Source organism: Crinia signifera, chromosome 6, assembly GCF_055691185.1.
Source record: "Crinia signifera chromosome 6, ASM5569118v1, whole genome shotgun sequence".
NCBI lineage: Eukaryota > Metazoa > Chordata > Amphibia > Anura > Myobatrachidae > Crinia > Crinia signifera.
The window spans coordinates 1,216,936-1,237,414 of record NC_139222.1 but is presented as its reverse complement, the minus strand read 5'-3'; the positions used below and the strand labels follow the sequence as shown (position 1 = coordinate 1,237,414).

The window sequence follows — 20,479 nt, the reverse complement described above, 5'->3', positions numbered from 1 at the left end:
GTCTCCCCTTAAAAGTCCCTTTTCCATCGTAAACATCCCTCATTTGGTCAGTCTGCCTTCGTATCTTAAGGACTCCAAGGGCGAAATGTAATAGAGGTCGATTTTTGGTAATGTTCAAAAATTGCATTTTTTGCTGCGAATTTGCATATGTAATGAGATGCGAATTCACGGCAAAAAAGTGCGATATGGTGCGATTTTTAGACTTGAAAATGTGCACATTTTCAGACATGCAATTTTGTGTAAAAAAAAACGGCGCGGGGTCCCCCCTCCTGAGCATAACCAGCCCCGGGCTCAAAGAGCCGGTCTTGGTTTCATAAAATCACAGGGACAAAGAAGTTGGGGTTCCACTGATTTTACAAAACCAGCACCAGGCTCAAGGGCTGCGGGGGACAAAAATGACAAGGGGACCCCCATATTTCAGGAACCAGCACTGGGCCCCACCAGCCAGCAGGGTAATGCCACAGCCGGGGGGAGACTTTTTATACAAGTCCCCCCCCCCCGGCCAAAGCATTCTTCCCCTGACAGGTCAACATGGACAGGGGTCCTGGGGACCCCCCAAAGAAGGGGTGGGGTCCCAGAACTTACCTGCCCATGTTGAAGCCCGGGGCTGTCCTCGATTCCCCTGGGCGGTGGGCATCGAGCTGATAATTGGTGAAAAAAATAGAATCCTTTTGTATATTGCTGTGGAACTATGAGTCCCAGCAAGCCTGCACCGCATGCAGGGACTTGGAGAACCACAAGTCGCAGCATGCGGGGCAATAAAGGGCCCGCTGGGACTTGTAGTTTCACAGTAGTACAAATAGTTAAATACACACACACACGTACAGTACAACTTTATTACACACGGAGCCCATTCATCCAATACTCACCTATGTTGCCACGGAGCATCTGTCCCCTTGTCCAGTAGTATCCATTTGGGGTACCTGTGGATAGAAAACATACTCACCAGCTGTCTTCAGGGCTTCTCCGGGACCCCAGCATTGCTGTAACCAAGCTCCGGTCTTCTATTAACTTCTGGGGCTCCGCCCCCCCGACCGGGACTTAGGTCCGCCCACCAGCCAATCATGGTCCGGGATTTCCCGATGCCAGACCATGATTGGCTGGTGGGCGGGCCTAAGTCCCGGTCGGGGGGCGGAGCCCCAGAAGTAAATAGAAGACCGGAGCGTGGTTACAGCACCGCAGGGGTCCCGGAGAAGCCCTGTAGGCGGCTGGTGAGGATGTTTTCTATCCACAGGTACCCTGCGTTATTTTATGAAACCAGGACCGGTTCTATGATCCTGGGGCTGGTTATGCTCAGGAGGAGGGACCCCACGCCGTTTATTTTTTTTTATTTAACCCTTTTTTTTGACAGAACCATGCACAAGTCACAATGATCTGTGCATGTTTCTGTCAAATTCACCAGCCAGAACCTGGTCTAATTTTTGGGCGATATTTGGTAACGTTTACCAAAAATCGCACCCTATTACATGTGCGAGTTAGATGCTTTCCAATGAGAAAACATCTGGATGCGAATTGAAGTGTGACTGAAAATCGGTACTTCAAAATGTGCGATTTTTTTTACCGCGAATCGCACCCTATTACATCTGCGATTTTGGCCATTTTTTACCAAAAATCGAACCCTATTACATTTCGCCCCAAGCCCTTTACTAGCTTTGATGCTCTTCTCTGGACTTGTTCCAGTCCCATAATGTTCTGTGGGGCCCAGAATTGCACTGTAAATTTCAGATGCGTCTAACCAGTGCCTTGTACAGTGGCACAATTCCATTCTCTTCTCTAGTTTCTGTGCCCCTTCTTATACAGGCTAGTATCCCAATGGCTTTAGTGGCCCCACCATGACGTTGAGCACTGCACTGCAGTTTGTTGTCAATTTGGACTCCTGGGTTCTTTTCCAAATCTGATTTGCCCATTTCTACTCCATTTACTGTGTAAGACGCACACTGGAGATGTATAACCTTACATTTATCTACATTTATCTCATTTTCCACTTAGTACTGGTATCCAACTTGAAAGTGCACCATTGACCATCCCGCTCTGTTCTCTATCATGCAGCGAACATCTTACCCAGTTAAAATTTTAACCCCTAGCCCTAAATCCTCCATGTTTTTATCCAGCTTTTTATGTGGCATAGTGCTGAACGCCTTTGGAAAGTCCAGAAAGACCACATCTGCAGCATTGGAAGGTTTCTGCGAACGTCCTCATAAAATCTTATTAGGTTGGTTTGGCCTGAACAATTCTTTACAAATCCATACTGATTATATTATTCATTTCTAGGTATTCTTGGATACCATCTCTTATAATTCCCTCAAATAATTTCCCTATGACCGACGTTAAGCTCACAGGTCTAAAAGTCGCTGGGTCATCTTTTTTACCTTTATTAAATATCGGTACTATTTCTGCAATTCTCCAGTCCTTAGGAACTGTACTAGTCGAATAAGATTTATCAACAATGTAGTGTAGAGGATTTGCGGTCTTCTAATTTAGTTCCATCAGATCCCTTGGGTGAATATCGTCTGGACCCGGTGACTTATTTGTTTTTATTTTGCCCAGGCTCTTGATGATCTCCTCCTACTTCGGTTCGCCTGGCTTAATCAACCTACATTCTCTTTCTTTAACAGTTTGTTATTGAAGTATTTAAAAAAAACTTTGTTTTACTTTCTAAGACTATTAGCTTCTCTGTTTCCCTTTTGGCATCTTTCCTTTCGGGATGCAGTGTAAATCCCGGCGGTCGGGATCCCGGCGTTCAGAATCCCGACGCTGGAATCCTGATCGCCGAAATCCCGACACTTTCTCCCTCCGGGGGTGTCCACTACACCCCCGGAGGGAGAATAAATTAGTGTGCCGAGCGTAGCGAGGCACCGGGCCCGCTGCGTGGCGAGCGCAGCGAGCCCGCAAGGGGGGGCGATCCACGTCCCCCCCCTTGTCGGGATTTCGGCGATCGGGATTCCAGCGTCGGGATTCTGAACGCCGGGATTCGACCGCCGGGATTTAATACTGAATCCTTTCTTTCCTATATTTCAATATTTTCTTATTCCCTATTGCCTCCACCAAGAGGAATAACAATGTTGAGCAACTGATGGACAGTTTTAGTTACCTTTTTATTTAAATAGCCAATCCCAGCAGCCAGACATAACCACCTGCCAATCACTTCTTCCTGATGTGGATTCTCTGATGTATAACAAGATTTGATTTCTGTGCAAAGTATTTGCCACAGTCAGAGCATGGAAATAACCTCTCTCCTGTGTGAGTATCCTGATGTCTAACAAGATTGCATTTCTGTTTAAAACGTTTCCCACACTCAGAGCATTGATACGGCCTCTCTCCTGTGTGACTTCTCTGGTGTTTAACAAGATCTGCTTTGTATGTAAAACATTTCCCACACTCCGTGCACAGAAACGGTTTCTCACCTGTATGGCCTCTCTGATGTGTAACAAGAGCTGAGTTCTGTGTAAAACATTTCCCACACTCCAAACATGGAAATGGCTTCTCTCCTGTGTGTGTTCTCTGATGCAGAGTAAGATTTGATTTCTGGATAAAGCATTTGCCACACTCAGCACATGGAAATGGTCTCTCGCCTGTGTGACGTCTCAGATGTAGAATAAGATTTGATTTTTGTGGAAAACACTTCCCACAATATGAGCATGGAAATGGTCTTTCACCTCTGTGACTTCTCTGGTGTTTTACAAGAAGCGACTGACGTATAAAACCTTTACCACACTGAGAACAGATAAAGACTGAATCCCCTGTGTGAGCAGTACTATCTGTAGCAATACTTGAGTTATTGGGAGAACATTTCCCATGATTAGCGGGATCAGATGATATAACAGCACTGTCAGGTACTGGGTGTATATATACAGTAACGGGGATGTCTCCTGGAGAGTCCTGTGTGATGTCATCTTGTATATTACTATCTGGGGACAATATGAGATCTCCCTCCGAGGTCTTCCTGCCGGTGCCTCCATCTGCTGGAAATACATGTATGACAATAGGGTGTTGTTACCACCAGGAACACATTATACAATTAGTGAGATCAAGAGGTTCAGTTGTTGCATTTACATTCCCCAACTACAACTGATTACATGTGGGTGTCATGTGACATCGCTACTGCTTTATATACAGAGGGGCAACAACTTATATGTCCTTGGTGTCCCAAATATGGTGCCCACAAGCTGATGGCGATCCAACCACGCTGCAAACATCCCTTCTATGAGAGCAGGAGTATAATAGGGGCTGATGGCTGCTGATGTATGAGATACACCAGAGAGTGCGGGGAGGAGACTGGTCAGATCTCTGGGCTGGTAACACACAGTGACATGATGTGAGGGGGAGAGCAGGAGTATAATAGGGGCTGATGGCCCCTGATGTATGAGATACACCAGAGAGTGCGGGGAGGAGACTGGTCAGATCTCTGGGCTGGTAACACACAGTGACATGATGTGAGGGGGAGAGCAGGAGTATAATAGGGGCTGATGGCTGCTGATGTATGAGATACACCAGAGAGTGCGGGGAGGAGACTGGTCAGATCTCTGGGCTGGTAACACAGTGACATGATGTGAGGGGGAGAGCAGGAGTATAATAGGGGCTGATGTCTCCTGATGTATGAGATACACCAGAGAGTGCGGGGAGGAGACTGGTCAGATCTCTGGGCTGGTAACACACAGTGACATGATGTGAGGGGGAGAGCAGGAGTATAATAGGAACTGATGGCTCCTGATGTATGAGATACACCAGAGAGTGCGGGGAGGAGACTGGTCAGATCTCTGGGCTGGTAACACACAGTGACATGATGTGAGGGGGAGAACAGGAGTATAATAGGGGCTGATGGCTCCTGATGTATGAGATACACCAGAGAGTGCGGGGAGGTGACTGGTCAGATCTCTGGCTGGTAACACACAGTGACATGATGTGAGGGGAGAGCAGGAGTATAATAGGGGCTGATGCCTCCTGATGTATCAGATACACCAGAGAGTGTGGGGAGGAGACTGGTCAGATCTCTGGGCTGGTAACACACAGTGACATGATGTGAGGGGGAGAACAGGAGTATAATAGGGGCTGATGGCTCCTGATGTATGAGATACACCAGAGAGTGCGGGAGGTGACTGGTCAGATCTCTGGCTGGTAACACACAGTGACATGATGTGAGGGGAGAGCAGGAGTATAATAGGGGCTGATGCCTCCTGATGTATCAGATACACCAAAGAGTGTGGGGAGGAGACTGGTCAGATCTCTGGGCTGGTAACACACAGTGACATGATGTGAGGGGGAGAGCAGGAGTATAATAGGGGCTGATGGCTCCTGATGTATGAGATACACCAGAGAGTGCGGGGAGGAGACTGGTCAGATCTCTGGGCTGGTAACACACAGTGACATGATGTGAAGGGTAGAGCAGGAGTATAATAGGGGCTGATGGCACCTGATGTATGAGATACACCAGAGAGTGCGGGGAGGAGACTGGTCAGATCTCTGGGCTGGTAACACACAGTGACATGATGTGAGGGGGAGAGCAGGAGTATAATAGGGGCTGATGGCTACTGATGTATGAGATACACCAGAGAGTGCGGGGAGGAGACTGGTCAGATCTCTGGGCTGGTAACACACAGTGACATGATGTGAGGGGGAGAGCAGGAGTATAATAGGGGCTGATGGCTCCTGATGTATGAGATACACCAGAGAGTGCGGGGAGGAGACTGGTCAGATCTCTGGGCTGGTAACACACAGTGACATGATGTGAGGGGAGAGCAGGAGTATAATAGGGGCTGATGGCACCTGATGTATGAGATACAGCAGAGAGTGTGGGGAGGAGACTGGTCAGATCTCTGGGCTGGTAACACACAGTGACATGATGTGAGGGGGAGAGCAGGAGTATAATAGGGGCTGATGGCTCCTGATGTATGAGATACACCAGAGAGTGCGGGGAGGAGACTGGTCAGATCTCTGGGCTGGTAACACACAGTGACATGATGTGAGGGGAGAGCAGGAGTATAATAGGGGCTGATGGTTCCTGATGTATGAGATACACCAGAGAGTGCGGGGAGGAGACTGGTCAGATCTCTGGGCTGGTAACACACAGTGACATGATGTGAAGGGTAGAGCAGGAGTATAATAGGGGCTGATGGCACCTGATGTATGAGATACACCAGAGAGTGCGGGGAGGAGACTGGTCAGATCTCTGGGCTGGTAACACACAGTGACATGATGTGAAGGGTAGAGCAGGAGTATAATAGGGGCTGATGGCACCTGATGTATGAGATACACCAAAGAGTGCGGGGAGGAGACTGGTCAGATCTCTGGGCTGGTAACACACAGTGACATGATGTGAGGGGTAGAGCAGGAGTATAATAGGGGCTGATGGCTCCTGATGTATGAGATACACCAGAGAGTGCAGGGAGGAGACTGGTCAGATCTCTGGGCTGGTAACACACAGTGACATGATGTGAGGGGAGAGCAGGAGTATAATAGGGGCTGATGGTTCCTGATGTATGAGACATACCAGAGAGTGTGGGGAGGAGACTGGTCAGATCTCTGGGCTGGTAACACATGATGTGAGGGGGAGAGCAGGAGTATAATAGGGGCTGATGGCACCTGATGTATGAGATACACCAGAGAGTGCGGGGAGGAGACTGGTCAGATCTCTGGGCTGGTAACACACAGTGACATGATGTGAGGGGAGAGCAGGAGTATAATAGGGGCTGATGGCACCTGATGTATGAGATACACCAGAGAGTGCGGGGAGGAGACTGGTCAGATCTCTGGGCTGGTAACACACAGTGACATGATGTGAAGGGTAGAGCAGGAGTATAATAGGGGCTGATGGCACCTGATGTATGAGATACACCAGAGAGTGCGGGGAGGAGATTGGTCAGATCTCTGGGCTGGTATCACACAGTGACATGATGTGAGGGGGAGAGCAGGAGTATAATAGGGGCTGATGGCTGCTGATGTATGAGATACACCAGAGAGTGCGGGGAGGAGACTGGTCAGATCTCTGGGCTGGTAACACACAGTGACATGATGTGAGGGGGAGAGCAGGAGTATAATAGGGGCTGATGGCTCCTGATGTATGAGATACACCAGAGAGTGCGGGGAGGAGACTGGTCAGATCTCTGGGCTGGTAACACACAGTGACATGATGTGAGGGGAGAGCAGGAGTATAATAGGGGCTGATGGCTCCTGATGTATGAGATACACCAGAGAGTGCGGGGAGGAGACTGGTCAGATCTCTGGGCTGGTAACACACAGTGACATGATGTGAGGGGAGAGCAGGAGTATAATAGGGGCTGATGGCTCCTGATGTATGAGATACACCAGAGAGTGAAGGGAGGAGACTGGTCAGATCTCTGGGCTGGTAACACACAGTGACATGATGTGAGGGGGAGAGCAGGAGTATAATAGGGGCTGATGGCTGCTGATGTATGAGATACACCAGAAAGTGCGGGGAGGAGACTGGTCAGATCTCTGGGCTGGTAACACACAGTGACATGATGTGAGGGGGAGAGCAGGAGTATAATAGGGGCTGATGGCACCTGATGTATGACATACACCAGAGAGTGCGGGGAGAAGACTGGTCAGATCTCTGGGCTGGTAACACACAGTGACATGATGTGAGGGGGAGAGCAGGAGTATAATAGGGGCTGATGGCTCCTGATGTATGAGATACACCAGAGAGTGAAGGGAGGAGACTGGTCAGATCTCTGGGCTGGTAACACACAGTGACATGATGTGAGGGGAAGAGCAGGAGTATAATAGGGGCTGATGGCTGCTGATGTAAGAGATACACCAGAGAGTGCGGGGAGGAGACTGGTCAGATCTCTGGGCTGGTAACACACAGTGACATGATGTGAGGGGGAGAGCAGGTGTATAATAGGGGCTGATGGCTCCTGATGTATGAGATACACCAGAGAGTGCAGGGAGGAGACTGGTCAGATCTCTGGGCTGGTAACACACAGTGACATGATGTGAGGGGGAGAGCAGGAGTATAATGGGGCTGATGGCTCCTGATGTATGAGATACACCAGAGAGTGTGGGGAGGAGACTGGTCAGATCTCTGGGCTGGTAACACACAGTGACATGATGTGAGGAGGAGAGCAGGAGTATAATAGGGGCTGATGGCTCCTGATGTATGAGATACACCAGAGAGTGCGGGGAGGAGACTGGTCAGATCTCTGGGCTGGTAACACACAGTGACATGATGTGAGGGGGAGAGCAGGAGTATAATAGGGGCTGATGGCTGCTGATGTATGAGATACACCAGAGAGTGCGGGGAGGAGACTGGTCAGATCTCTGGGCTGGTAACACACAGTGACATGATGTGAGGGGGAGAGCAGGAGTATAATAGGGGATGATGGCTCCTGATGTATGAGATACACCAGAGAGTGCGGGGAGGAGACTGGTCAGATCTCTGGGCTGGTAACACACACTGACATGATGTGAGGGGAGAGCAGGAGTATAATAGGGACTGATGGCTCCTGATGTATGAGATACACCAGAGAGTGCGGGGAGGAGACTGGTCAGATCTCTGGGCTGGTAACACACAGTGACATGATGTGAGGGGAGAGCAGGAGTATAATAGGGGCTGATGGCTCCTGATGTGTGAGATATACCAGAGAGTGCGGGGAGGAGACTGGTCAGATCTCTGGGCTGGTAACACACAGTTACATGATGTGAGAGGTAGAGCAGGAGTATAATAGGGGCTGATGGCTCCTGATGTATGAGATACACAAGAGAGTGCGGGAAGGAGACTGGTCAGATCTCTGGGCTGGTAACACACAGTGACATGATGTGAGGGGGAGAGCAGGAGTATAATAGGGGCAGATGGCTCCTGATGTATGAGATACACCAGAGAGTGCGGGGAGGAGACTGGTCAGATCTCTGGGCTGGTAACACACAGTGACATGATGTGAGGGGGAGAGCAGGAGTATAATAGGGGCTGATGACTCCTGATGTATGAGATACACCAGAGAGTGCGGGGAGGAGACTGGTTAGATCTCTGGGCTGGTAACACAGTGACATGATGTGAGGGGGGAGAGCAGGAGTATAATAGAGGCTGATGGCTCCTGATGTATGAGATACACCAGAGAGTGCGGGGAGGAGACTGGTCAGATCTCTGGGCTGGTAACACAGTGACATGATGTGAGGGTAGAGCAGGAGTATAATAGGGGCTGGTGGATCCTGATGTATGAGATACACCAGAGAGTGCGGGAGGAGACTGGTCAGATCTCTGGGCTGGTAACACACAGTGACATGATGTGAGGGGGAGAGCAGGAGTATAATAGGGGCTGATGGCTGCTGATGTATGAGATACACCAGAGAGTGCGGGGAGGAGACTGGTCAGATCTCTGGGCTGGTAACACACAGTGACATGATGTGAGGGAGAGAGCAGGAGTATAATAGGGGCTGATGGCTCCTGATGTATGAGATACACCAGAGAGTGCGAGGAGGAGACTGGTCAGATCTCTGGGCTGGAAACACACAGTGACATGATGTGAGGGGGAGAGCAGGAGTATAATAGGGGCTGATGGCTCCTGATGTATGAGATACAGCAGAGAGTGCAGAGAGGAGACTGGTCAGATCTCTGGGCTAGTAACACACAGTGACATGATGTGAGGAGGAGAGCAGGAGTATAATCGGGGCTGATGGCTCCTGATGCATGAGATACACAGAGAGAGTGTGGGGAGGAGACTTGTCAGATCTCTGGGCTGGTAACACACAGTGACATGATGTGAGGGGGAGAGCAGGAGTATAATAGGTGCTGATGGCTGCTGATGTATGAGATACACCAGAGAGTGCCGGGAGGAGACTGGTCAGATCTCTGGGCTGGTAACACACAGTGACATGATGTGAGGGGGAGAGCAGGAGTATAATAGGGGCTGATGACTCCTGATGTATGAGATACACCAGAGAGTGCGGGGAGGAGACTGGTTAGATCTCTGGGCTGGTAACACAGTGACATGATGTGAGGGGGAGGGCAGGAGTATAATAGGGGCTGATGGCTCCTGATGTATGAGATACACTAGAGAGTGCGAGGAGGAGACTTGTCAGATCTCTGGGCTGGTAACACACAGTGACATGATGTGAGGGGAGAGCAGGAGTATAATAGGGGCTGATGGCTGCTGATGTATGAGATACACCAGTGAGTGCGGGGAGGAGACTGGTCAGATCTCTGGCTGGTAACACAGTGACATGATGTGAGGGGGAGAGCAGGAGTATAATAGGGGCTGATGGCTCCTGATGTATGAGATACACCAGAGAGTGTGGGGAGGAGACTTGTCAGATCTCTGGGCTGGTAACACACAGTGACATGATGAGAGGGGGAGAGCAGGAGTATAATAGGTGCTGATGGCTGCTGATGTATGAGATACACCAGAGAGTGCCGGGAGGAGACTGGTCAGATCTCTGGGCTGGTAACACACAGTGACATGATGTGAGGGGGAGAGCAGGAGTATAATAGGGGCTGATGGCTCCTGATGTATGAGATACACCAGAGAGGGCGGGGAGGAGACTGGTCAGATCTCTGGGCTGGTAACACACAGTGACATGATGTGAGGGGGAGAGCAGGAGTATAATAGGGGCTGATGGCTCCTGATGTATGAGATACACCAGAGAGTGCGGGGAGGAGACTGGTCAGATCTCTGGGCTGGTAACACACAGTGACATGATGTGAGGGGGAGAGCAGGAGTATAATAGGGGCTGATGGCTCCTGATGTATGAGATACACCAGAGAGTGCGGGGAGGAGACTGGTCAGATCTCTGGGCTGGTAACACACAGTGACATGATGTGAGGGGGAGAGCAGGAGTATAATAGGGGCTGATGGCTCCTGATGTATGAGATACAGCAGAGAGTGCGGGGAGGAGACTGGTCAGATCTCTGGGCTGGTAACACACAGTGACATAATGTGAGGGGGAGAGCAGGAGTATAATAGGGGCTGATGTAACCTGATGTATGAGATACACCAGAGAGTGCGGGGAGGAGACTGGTCAGATCTCTGGGCTGGTAACACACAGTAACATGATGTGAGGGGGAGAGCAGGAGTATAATAGGGGCTGATGGCTCCTGATGTATGAGATACAGCAGAGAGTGCAGAGAGGAGACTGGTCAGATCTCTGGGCTGGTAACACACAGTGACAGGATGTGAGGGAGAGAGCAGGAGTATAATAGGGGCTGATGGCTCCTGATGTATGAGATACACCAGAGAGTGCGGGAGGAGACTGGTCAGATCTCTGGGCTGGTAACACACAGTGACATGATGTGAGGGGGAGAGCAGGAGTATAATAGGGGCTGATAGCTGCTGATGTAGGAGATACACCAGAGAGTGCGGGAGGAGACTGGTCAGATCTCTGGGCTGGTAACACACAGTGACATGATGTGAGGGGGAGAGCAGGAGTATAATAGGGGCTGATGGCTGCTGATGTATGAGATACACCAGAGAGTGCGGGGAGGAGACTGGTCAGATCTCTGGGCTGGTAACACACAGTGACATGATGTGAGGGGGAGAGCAGGAGTATAATAGGGGCTGATGGATCCTGATGTATGAGATACACCAGAGAGTGCGGGGAGGAGACTGGTCAGATCTCTGGGCTGGTAACACACAGTGACATGATGTGAGGGGGAGAGCAGGAGTATAATAGGGGCTGATGTATGAGATACACCAGAGAGTGCGGGGAGGAGACTGGTCAGATCTCTGGGCTGGTAACACACAGTGACATGATGTGAGGGGGAGAGCAGGAGTATAATAGGGGCTGATGGCTCCTGATGTATGAGATACACCAGAGAGTGCAGGGAGGAGACTGGTCAGGTCTCTGGGCTGGTAACACACAGTGACATCATGTGAGGGGGAGAGCAGGAGTATAATAGGGGCTGATGGATCCTGATGTATGAGATACACCAGAGAGTGTGGGGAGGAGACTGGTCAGATCTCTGGGCTGGTAACACACAGCGACATGATGTGAGGGGAGAGCAGGAGTATAATAGGGGCTGATGGCTGCTGATGTATGGGATACACCAGAGAGTGCGGGGAGGAGACCGGTCAGATCTCTGGGCTGGTAACACAGTGACATGATGTGAGGGGAGAGAGCAGGAGTATAATAGGGGCTGATGGCTGCTGATGTATGAGATACACCAGAGAGTGCGGGGAGGAGACTGGTCAGATCTCTGGGCTGGTAACACACAGTGACATGATGTGAGGGGGAGAGCAGGAGTATAATAGGGGCTGATGGCTCCTGATGTATGAGATACACCAGAGAGTGCGGGGAGGAGACCGGTCAGATCTCTGGGCTGGTAACACACAGTGACATGATGTGAGGGGGAGAGCAGGAGTATAATAGGGGCTGATGGCTCCTGATGTATGAGATACACCAGAGAGTGCGGGGAGGAGACCGGTCAGAGCTCTGGGCTGGTAACACACAGTGACAGGATGTGAGGGGGGAGAGCAGGAGTATAATAGGGGCTGATGGCCCCTGATGTATGAGATACACCAGAGAGTGCGGGGAGGAGACTGGTCAGATCTCTAGGCTGGTAACACACAGTGACATGATGTGAGGGGGAGAGCAGGAGTATAATAGGGGCTGATGGCTGCTGATGTATGAGATACACCAGAGAGTGCAGGGAGGAGACTGGTCAGATCTCTGGGCTGGTAACATACAGTGACATGATGTGAGGGGGAGAGCAGGAGTATAATAGGGGCTGATGTATGAGATACACCAGAGAGTGCGGGAGGAGACTGGTCAGATCTCTGGGCTGGTAACACACAGTGACATGATGTGAGGGGAAGAGCAGGAGTATAATAGGGGCTGATGGCTCCTGATGTATGAGATACACCAGAGAGTGCGGGGAGGAGACTGGTCAGATCTCTGGGCTGGTAACACACAGTGACATGATGTGAGGGGAAGAGCAGGAGTATAATAGGGGCTGATGGCTCCTGATGTATGAGATACACCAGAGAGTGCGGGGAGGAGACTGGTCAGATCTCTGGGCTGGTAACACAGTGACATGATGTGAGGGGAAGAGCAGGAGTATAATAGGGGCTGATGGCTCCTGATGTATGAGATACACCAGAGAGTGCGGGGAGGAGACTGGTCAGATCTCTGGGCTGGTAACACACAGTAACATGATGTGAGGGGGAGAGCAGGAGTATAATAGGGGCTGACGGCTCCTGATATATGAGATACACCAGAGAGTGCGGGGAGGAGACTGGTCAGATCTCTGGGCTGGTAACACACAGTGACATGATGTGAGGGGGAGAGTGGGAGTATAATAGGGGCCGATGGCTCCTGACACCCCCACTGAGCAGATATATTCCACTCATTTGTTTGTACTGAAGAATAAGTGTTTATTACTCACCTGTGCTGATATCTTTAGAGATTTCCTCTCCCTTACACTGCTGATCACCCCTCACATACATCTCTTCTTCTCCCTCTGTATCTTCTGCCTTCATATATGTCATATAAATCTCTTCTCGCTTTATATATTGAACCTTAACATAAGTGGTAAAATCAGATCATATAGTGACAGTCATTGTGGTGTATTGGTGAGACCCTAAATACAGTACCACCTACCTGATCCTCCTGTGGGGTCCTGTGATTCTCCTCTGTACAATCCTGGGAATACAGAGGACGGGGACATCTCTCTGGGGTATTCCTGTTACTGGGCCCATCTGTAGGAGACACACAGTGACTGAGCACATTGTATATATGTGATTATCCTGGGAATACAGAGGACGGGGACATCTCTCTGGGGTATTCCTGTTACTGGGCCCATCTGTAGGAGACACACAGTGACTGAGGACATTGTATATATGTGATTATCCTGGGAATACAGAGGACGGGGACATCTCTCTGGGGTATTCCTGTTACTGGGCCCATCTGTAGGAGACACGCAGTGACTGAGGACATTGTATATATGTGATTATCCTGGGAATACAGAGGACGGGGACATCTCTCTGGGGTATTCCTGTTACTGGGCCCATCTGTAGGAGACACAGTGACTGAGGACATGGTATATATGTGATTATCCTGGGAATACAGAGGACGGGGACATCTCTCTGGGGTATTCCTGTTACTGGCCCCATCTGTAGGAGACACGCAGTGACTGAGGACATGGTATATATGTGATTATCCTGGGAATACAGAGGACGGGGACATCTCTCTGGGGTATTCCTGTTACTGGGCCCATCTGTAGGAGACACACAGTGACTGAGGACATGGTATATATGTGATTATCCTGGGAATACAGAGGACGGGGACATCTCTCTGGGGTATTCCTGTTACTGGCCCCATCTGTAGGAGACACGCAGTGACTGAGGACATGGTATATATGTGATTATCCTGGGAATACAGAGGACGGGGACATCTCTCCGGGGTATCCCTGTTACTGGGCCCATCTGTAGGAGACACACAGTGACTGAGCACATTGTATATATGTGATTATCCTGGGAATACAGAGGACGGGGACATCTCTCTGGGGTATCTCTGTTACTGGCCCCATCTGTAGGAGACACACAGTGACTGAGCACATTGTATATATGTGATTATCCTGGGAATACAGAGGACGGGGACATCTCTCTGGGGTATTCCTGTTACTGGCCCCATCTGTAGGAGACACGCAGTGACTGAGGACATGGTATATATGTGATTATCCTGGGAATACAGAGGACGGGGACATCTCTCTGGGGTATTCCTGTTACTGGGCCCATCTGTAGGAGACACGCAGTGACTGAGGATATTGTATGTATGTGATTATCCTGGGAATACAGAGGACGGGGACATCTCTCTGGGGTATTCCTGTTACTGGGCCCATCTGTAGGAGACACGCAGTGACTGAGGACATGGGATATATGTGATTATCCTGGGAATACAGAGGACGAGGACATCTCTCTGGGGTATTCCTGTTACTGGGCCCATCTGTAGGAGACACGCAGTGACTGAGGACATTGTATATATGTGATTATCCTGGGAATACAGAGGACGGGGACATCTCTCTGGGGTATTCCTGTTACTGGCCCATCTGTAGGAGACACACATTGACTGAGGACATGGTATATATGTGATTATCCTGGGAATACAGAGGACGGGGACATCTCTCTGGGGTATTCCTGTTACTGGGCCCATCTGTAGGAGACACACAGTGACTGAGGATATTGTAGGTTTGTGATTATCCTGGGAATACAGAGGACGGGGACATCTCTCTGGGGTATCTCTGTTACTGGGCCCATCTGAAGGAGACACACAGTGACTGAGGACATGGTATATATGTGATTATCCTGGGAATACAGAGGATGGGGACATCTCTCTGAGGTATTCCTGTTACTGGCCCATCTGTAGGAGACACACAGTGACTGAGGACATTGTATATATGTGATTATCCTGGGAATACAGAGGACAGGGACATCTCTCTGGGGTATTCCTGTTACTGGGCCCATCTGTAGGAGACACACAGTGACTGAGGACATTGTATATATGTGATTATCCTGGGAATACAGAGGACGGGGACATCTCTCTGGGGTATTCCTGTTACTGGCCCATCTGTAGGAGACACACAGTGACTGAGGACATTGTATATATGTGATTATCCTGGGAATACAGAGGACAGGGACATCTCTCTGGGGTATTCCTGTTACTGGGCCCATCTGTAGGAGACACACAGTGACTGAGGACATTGTATATATGTGATTATCCTGGGAATACAGAGGACGGGGACATCTCTCTGGGGTATTCCTGTTACTGGGCCCATCTGTAGGAGACACACAGTGACTGAGGACATGGTATATATGTGATTATCCTGGGAATACAGAGGACGGGGACATCTCTCTGGGGTATCTCTGTTACTGGGCCCATCTGTAGGAGACACGCAGTGACTGAGGACATGGTATATATGTGATTATCCTGGGAATACAGAGGACAGGGACATCTCTCTGGGGTATTCCTGTTACTGGGCCCATCTGTAGGAGACACGCAGTGACTGAGGACATTGTATATATGTGATTATCCTGGGAATACAGAGGACGGGGACATCTCTCTGGGTTATTCCTGTTACTGGGCCCATCTGTAGGAGACACGCAGTGACTGAGGACATTGTATATATGTGATTATCCTGGGAATACAGAGGACGGGGACATCTCTCTGGGGTATTCCTGTTACTGGCCCCATCTGTAGGAGACACGCAGTGACTGAGTACATGGTATATATGTGATTATCCTGGGAATACAGAGGACGGGGACATCTCTCTGGGGTATCCCTGTTACTGGGCCCATCTGTAGGAGACACACAGTGACTGAGGACATTGTATATATGTGATTATCCTGGGAATACAGAGGACAGGGACATCTCTCTGGGGTATTCCTGTTACTGGGCCCATCTGTAGGAGACACGCAGTGACTGAGGACATGGTATATATGTGATTATCCTGGGAACACAGAGGACGGGGACATCTCTCTGGGGTATTCCTGTTACTGGAACATCTGTAGGAGACACGCAGTGACTGAGGACATGGTATATATGTGATTATCCTGGGAATACAGAGGACGGAGACATCTCTCTGGGGTATTCCTGTTACTGGCCCCATCTGTAGGAGACACACAGTGACTGAGGACATTGTATATATGTGATTATCCTGGGAATACAGAGGACGGGGACATCTCTCTGGGGTATTCTTGTTACTGGGCCCATCTGTAGGAGACACACAGTGACTGAGCACATGGTATATATGTGATTATCCTGGGAATACAGAGGACGGGGACATCTCTCTGGGGTATTCCTGTTACTGGCCCATCTGTAGGAGACACACAGTGACTGAGGACATGGTATATATGTGATTATCCTGGGAATACAGAGGACGGGGACATCTCTCTGGGGTATCTCTGTTACTGGGCCCATCTGTAAGAGACACGCAGTGACTGAGGACATTGTATATATGTGATTATCCTGGGAATACAGAGGACGGGGACATCTCTCTGGGGTATTCCTGTTACTGGCACCATCTGTAGGAGACACACAGTGACTGAGGACATGGTATATATGTGATTATCCTGGAAATACAGAGGACGGGGACATCTCTCTGGGGTATTCCTGTTACTGGGCCCATCTGTAGGAGACACACAGTGACTGAGGACATTGTATATATGTGATTATCCTAGGAATACAGAGGACGGGGACATCTCTCTGGGGTATTCCTGTTACTGGCCCCATCTGTAGGAGACACACAGTGACTGAGGACATTGTATATATGTGATTATCCTGGGAATACAGAGGACGGGGACATCTCTCTGGGGTATTCCTGTTACTGGGCCCATCTGTAGGAGACACACAGTGACTGAGGACATGGTATATATGTGATTATCAGATGCTGGGTGTATATAGGGGACCCCCATACCTGCTCTCCCCTGTACAATAAATGTATCCTCTTACCCAGTGATGTGAGGGGCCGGTGATTCTCCATCATCACGTCCTTGTACAGACCCCTGTGTTCCTCTATATACTCCCCCTCCTGCATGGAGAGATAGACAGTGACATCCTGACACCTTATAGGCACCTGACACACACAATGATACAGGAATCACCCAGACACATCCCCCGGTGTTACTGTATAACGTCCCATTCCCAGCAGACACCTCTCCGGTCACATCCCCCAGTGTTACTGTTTAACGTCCCATTCCCAGCGGTCACCTCTCCGGTCACATCCCCCGGTGTTACTGTATAACATCCCATTCCCAGCGGTCACCTCTCCGGTCACATCCCCCGGTGTTACTGTATAACGTCCCATTCCCAGCAGTCACCTCTCCGGTCACATCCCCCGATGTTACTGTATAACGTCCCATTCCCAGCAGTCACCTCTCCGGTCACATCCCCCGGTTTTACTGTATAACGTCCCATTCCCAGCAGTCACCTCTCCGGCCACATCCCCCTGAGTTACTGTATAAAGTCCCATTCCCAGCAGTCACCTCTCCGGTCATATCCCCCGGTGTTACTGTATAACGTCCCATTCCCAGCAGTCACCTCTCCGGTCACATCCCCCGATGTTACTGTATAACTCCCCATTCCCAGCAGTCACCTCTCCGGTCACATCCCCCGGTGTTACTGTATAACGTCCCATTCCCAGCAGTCACCTCTCCGGTCACATCCCCCAGTGTTACTGTATAACGTCCCATTCCCAGCGGTCACCTCTCCGGTCACATCTTCCGGTGTTACTGTATAACGTCCCATTCCCAGCAGTCACCTCTCCGGTCACATCCCCCGGTGTTACTGTATAACGTCCCATTCCCAGCAGTCACCTCCCCGGTCACATCCCCCAGTGTTACTGTATAATGTCCCATTCCCAGCTGTCACCTCTCCAGTCACATCCCCCGGTGTTACTGTATAACGTCCCATTCCCAGCAGTCACCTCTCCGGTCACATCCCCCGGTGTTACTTTATAACGTCCCATTCCCAGCAGTCACCTCTCTGGTCACATCCCCCGATGTTACTGTATAACGTCCCATTCCCAGCAGTCACCTCTCCGGTCACATCCCCCGGTTTTACTGTATAACGTCCCATTCCCAGCAGTCACCTCTCCGGCCACATCCCCCGGTATTACTGTATAATGTCCCATTCCCAGCAGTCACCTCTCCGGTCACATCCCCCGCTGTTACTGTATAACGTCCCATTCCCAGCAGTCACCTCTCTGGTCACATCACCCGGTGTTACTGTATAACGTCCCACTCCCAGCAGTCACCTCTCCGGTCACATCTCCCGGTGTTACTGTATAACGTCCCATTCCCAGCAGTCACCTCTCTGGCCACATCCCCCGATGTTACTGTATAACGCCCTATTCCCAGCAGTCACCTCTCCGGTCACATCCCCCGGTGTTACTGTATAACGTCCCATTCCCAGCAGTCACCTCTCCGGTCACATCCCCCGGTGTTACTGTATAAAGTCCCATTCCCAGCAGTCACCTCTCCGGTCACATCCCCCGGTGTTACTGTATAATGTCCCATTCCCAGCAGTCACCTCTCCAGTCAGCAGCTGAATGATCTTGTTGGTGAGTTCCAGGATCTTCTGGTCATTGTGCCTCTCATGGATCAGTGAGTGAGGTGGAGGCACCGTGATGGGGCTCTGGGTCCTGCTCAGTCCTCCTGACACACGGGGACGGCTGCTGGGTGTCTCACACTCACCGGATGTCTTCTTCACTACTGCGTAATCCTGTGTATTGGGGGAACGAGCAAATATCATCATATACACTCCCTTATTACTATAGATATAAGTGATGTCACCTCCCTGGTCACGTCCCTGTATTATTACTGTAGATATAAGTGATGTCACTGTCACCTCCCCGGTCACGTCCCTGTATTATTACTATAGATATAAGTGATGTCACTGTCACCTCCCCGGTCATGTCCCTGTATTATTACTATAGATATAAGTGATGTCACCATCACCTCCCTGTATTATTACTATAGATATAAGTGATGTCACTGTCACCTCCCCGGTCACGTCCCTGTATTATTACTATAGATATAAGTGATGTCACCGTCACCTCCCTGTATTATTACTATAGATATAAGTGATGTCACTGTCACCTCCCCGGTCACGTCCCTGTATTATTACTATAGATATAAGTGATGTCACTGTCACCTCCCCGGTCATGTCCCTGTATTATTACTATAGATATAAGTGATGTCACCGTCACCTCCCTGTATTATTACTATAGATATAAGTGATGTCACTGTCACCTCCCCGGTCACGTCCCTGTATTATTACTATAGATAAAAGTGATGTCACCGTCACCTCCCTGTATTATTACTATAGATATAAGTGATGTCACTGTCACCTCCCTGGTCACGTCCCTGTATTATTACTATAGATATAAGTGATGTCACTATCACCTCCCCGGTCACGTCCCTGTATTAATACTATAGATATAAATGATATCACTGTCACCTTCCCGGTCACGTCCCTGTATTATTACTATAGATATAAGTGATGTCACTGTCACCTCCCCGTTCACGTCCCTGTATTATTACTATAGATATAAGTGATGTCACTGTCACCTCCCCGTTCACGTCCCTGTATTATTACTATAGATATAAGTGATGTCACTGTCACCTCCCCGGTCACGTCCCTGTATTATTACTATAGATATAAGCGATGTCACTGTCACCTCCCCGGTCACGTCCCTGTATTATTACTATAGATATAAGTGATGTCACTGTCACCTCCCCGATCACGTCCCTGTATTATTACTATAGATATAAGTGATGTCACTGTCACCTCCCCAGTCAGCAGGTAGATGATCTCCAGGGTGAGGCTTATTATCCTCTCTGCCGTGTGACCTCGGTCCATGTCCATCCTCGGGGAATCAGTGAGTGATACAGGGCAGGTTACACACTCCTCTGTATAACAAGCTCTGTCTTCCCTGTACAGTAGCCTAAGAATAAACAGAATTAAAGGTATATAACAGCGTCACATTACTTCAACCTCCAACCACAGAGCCCTGGTCTGTGCGTCCCCTGACCCA

General features: G+C 49.8%; 2 protein-coding genes across 3 annotated transcripts in view; both read right to left on the bottom strand.

Annotated features, from left to right (window-relative positions):
- Positions 1–3,797, bottom strand: part of LOC146007345 (uncharacterized) — a 49,862-nt gene extending 46,065 nt beyond the window's left edge. Inside the window, exons 1-3 of the mRNA XM_083145693.1 lie at positions 3,771–3,797; positions 3,548–3,714; positions 3,146–3,256 (exon numbers count right to left, since the gene is read on the bottom strand). Coding sequence (XP_083001819.1) covers positions 3,146–3,256; positions 3,548–3,714; positions 3,771–3,797 — 305 coding nt within the window. The remainder of the gene's footprint in view (positions 1–3,145; positions 3,257–3,547; positions 3,715–3,770) is intronic.
- LOC146009803 (uncharacterized) overlaps positions 1–20,479 on the bottom strand; it is a 131,673-nt gene that overhangs the window by 102,194 nt on the left and 9,000 nt on the right. For both annotated transcript variants that reach the window (XM_083150277.1, XM_083150278.1), the window contains exons 2-5: positions 20,233–20,389; positions 18,973–19,164; positions 17,395–17,473; positions 13,549–13,646 (exon numbers count right to left, since the gene is read on the bottom strand). In XM_083150277.1, the coding sequence (XP_083006403.1) occupies positions 13,549–13,646; positions 17,395–17,473; positions 18,973–19,164; positions 20,233–20,389 (526 nt within the window). The remainder of the gene's footprint in view (positions 1–13,548; positions 13,647–17,394; positions 17,474–18,972; positions 19,165–20,232; positions 20,390–20,479) is intronic.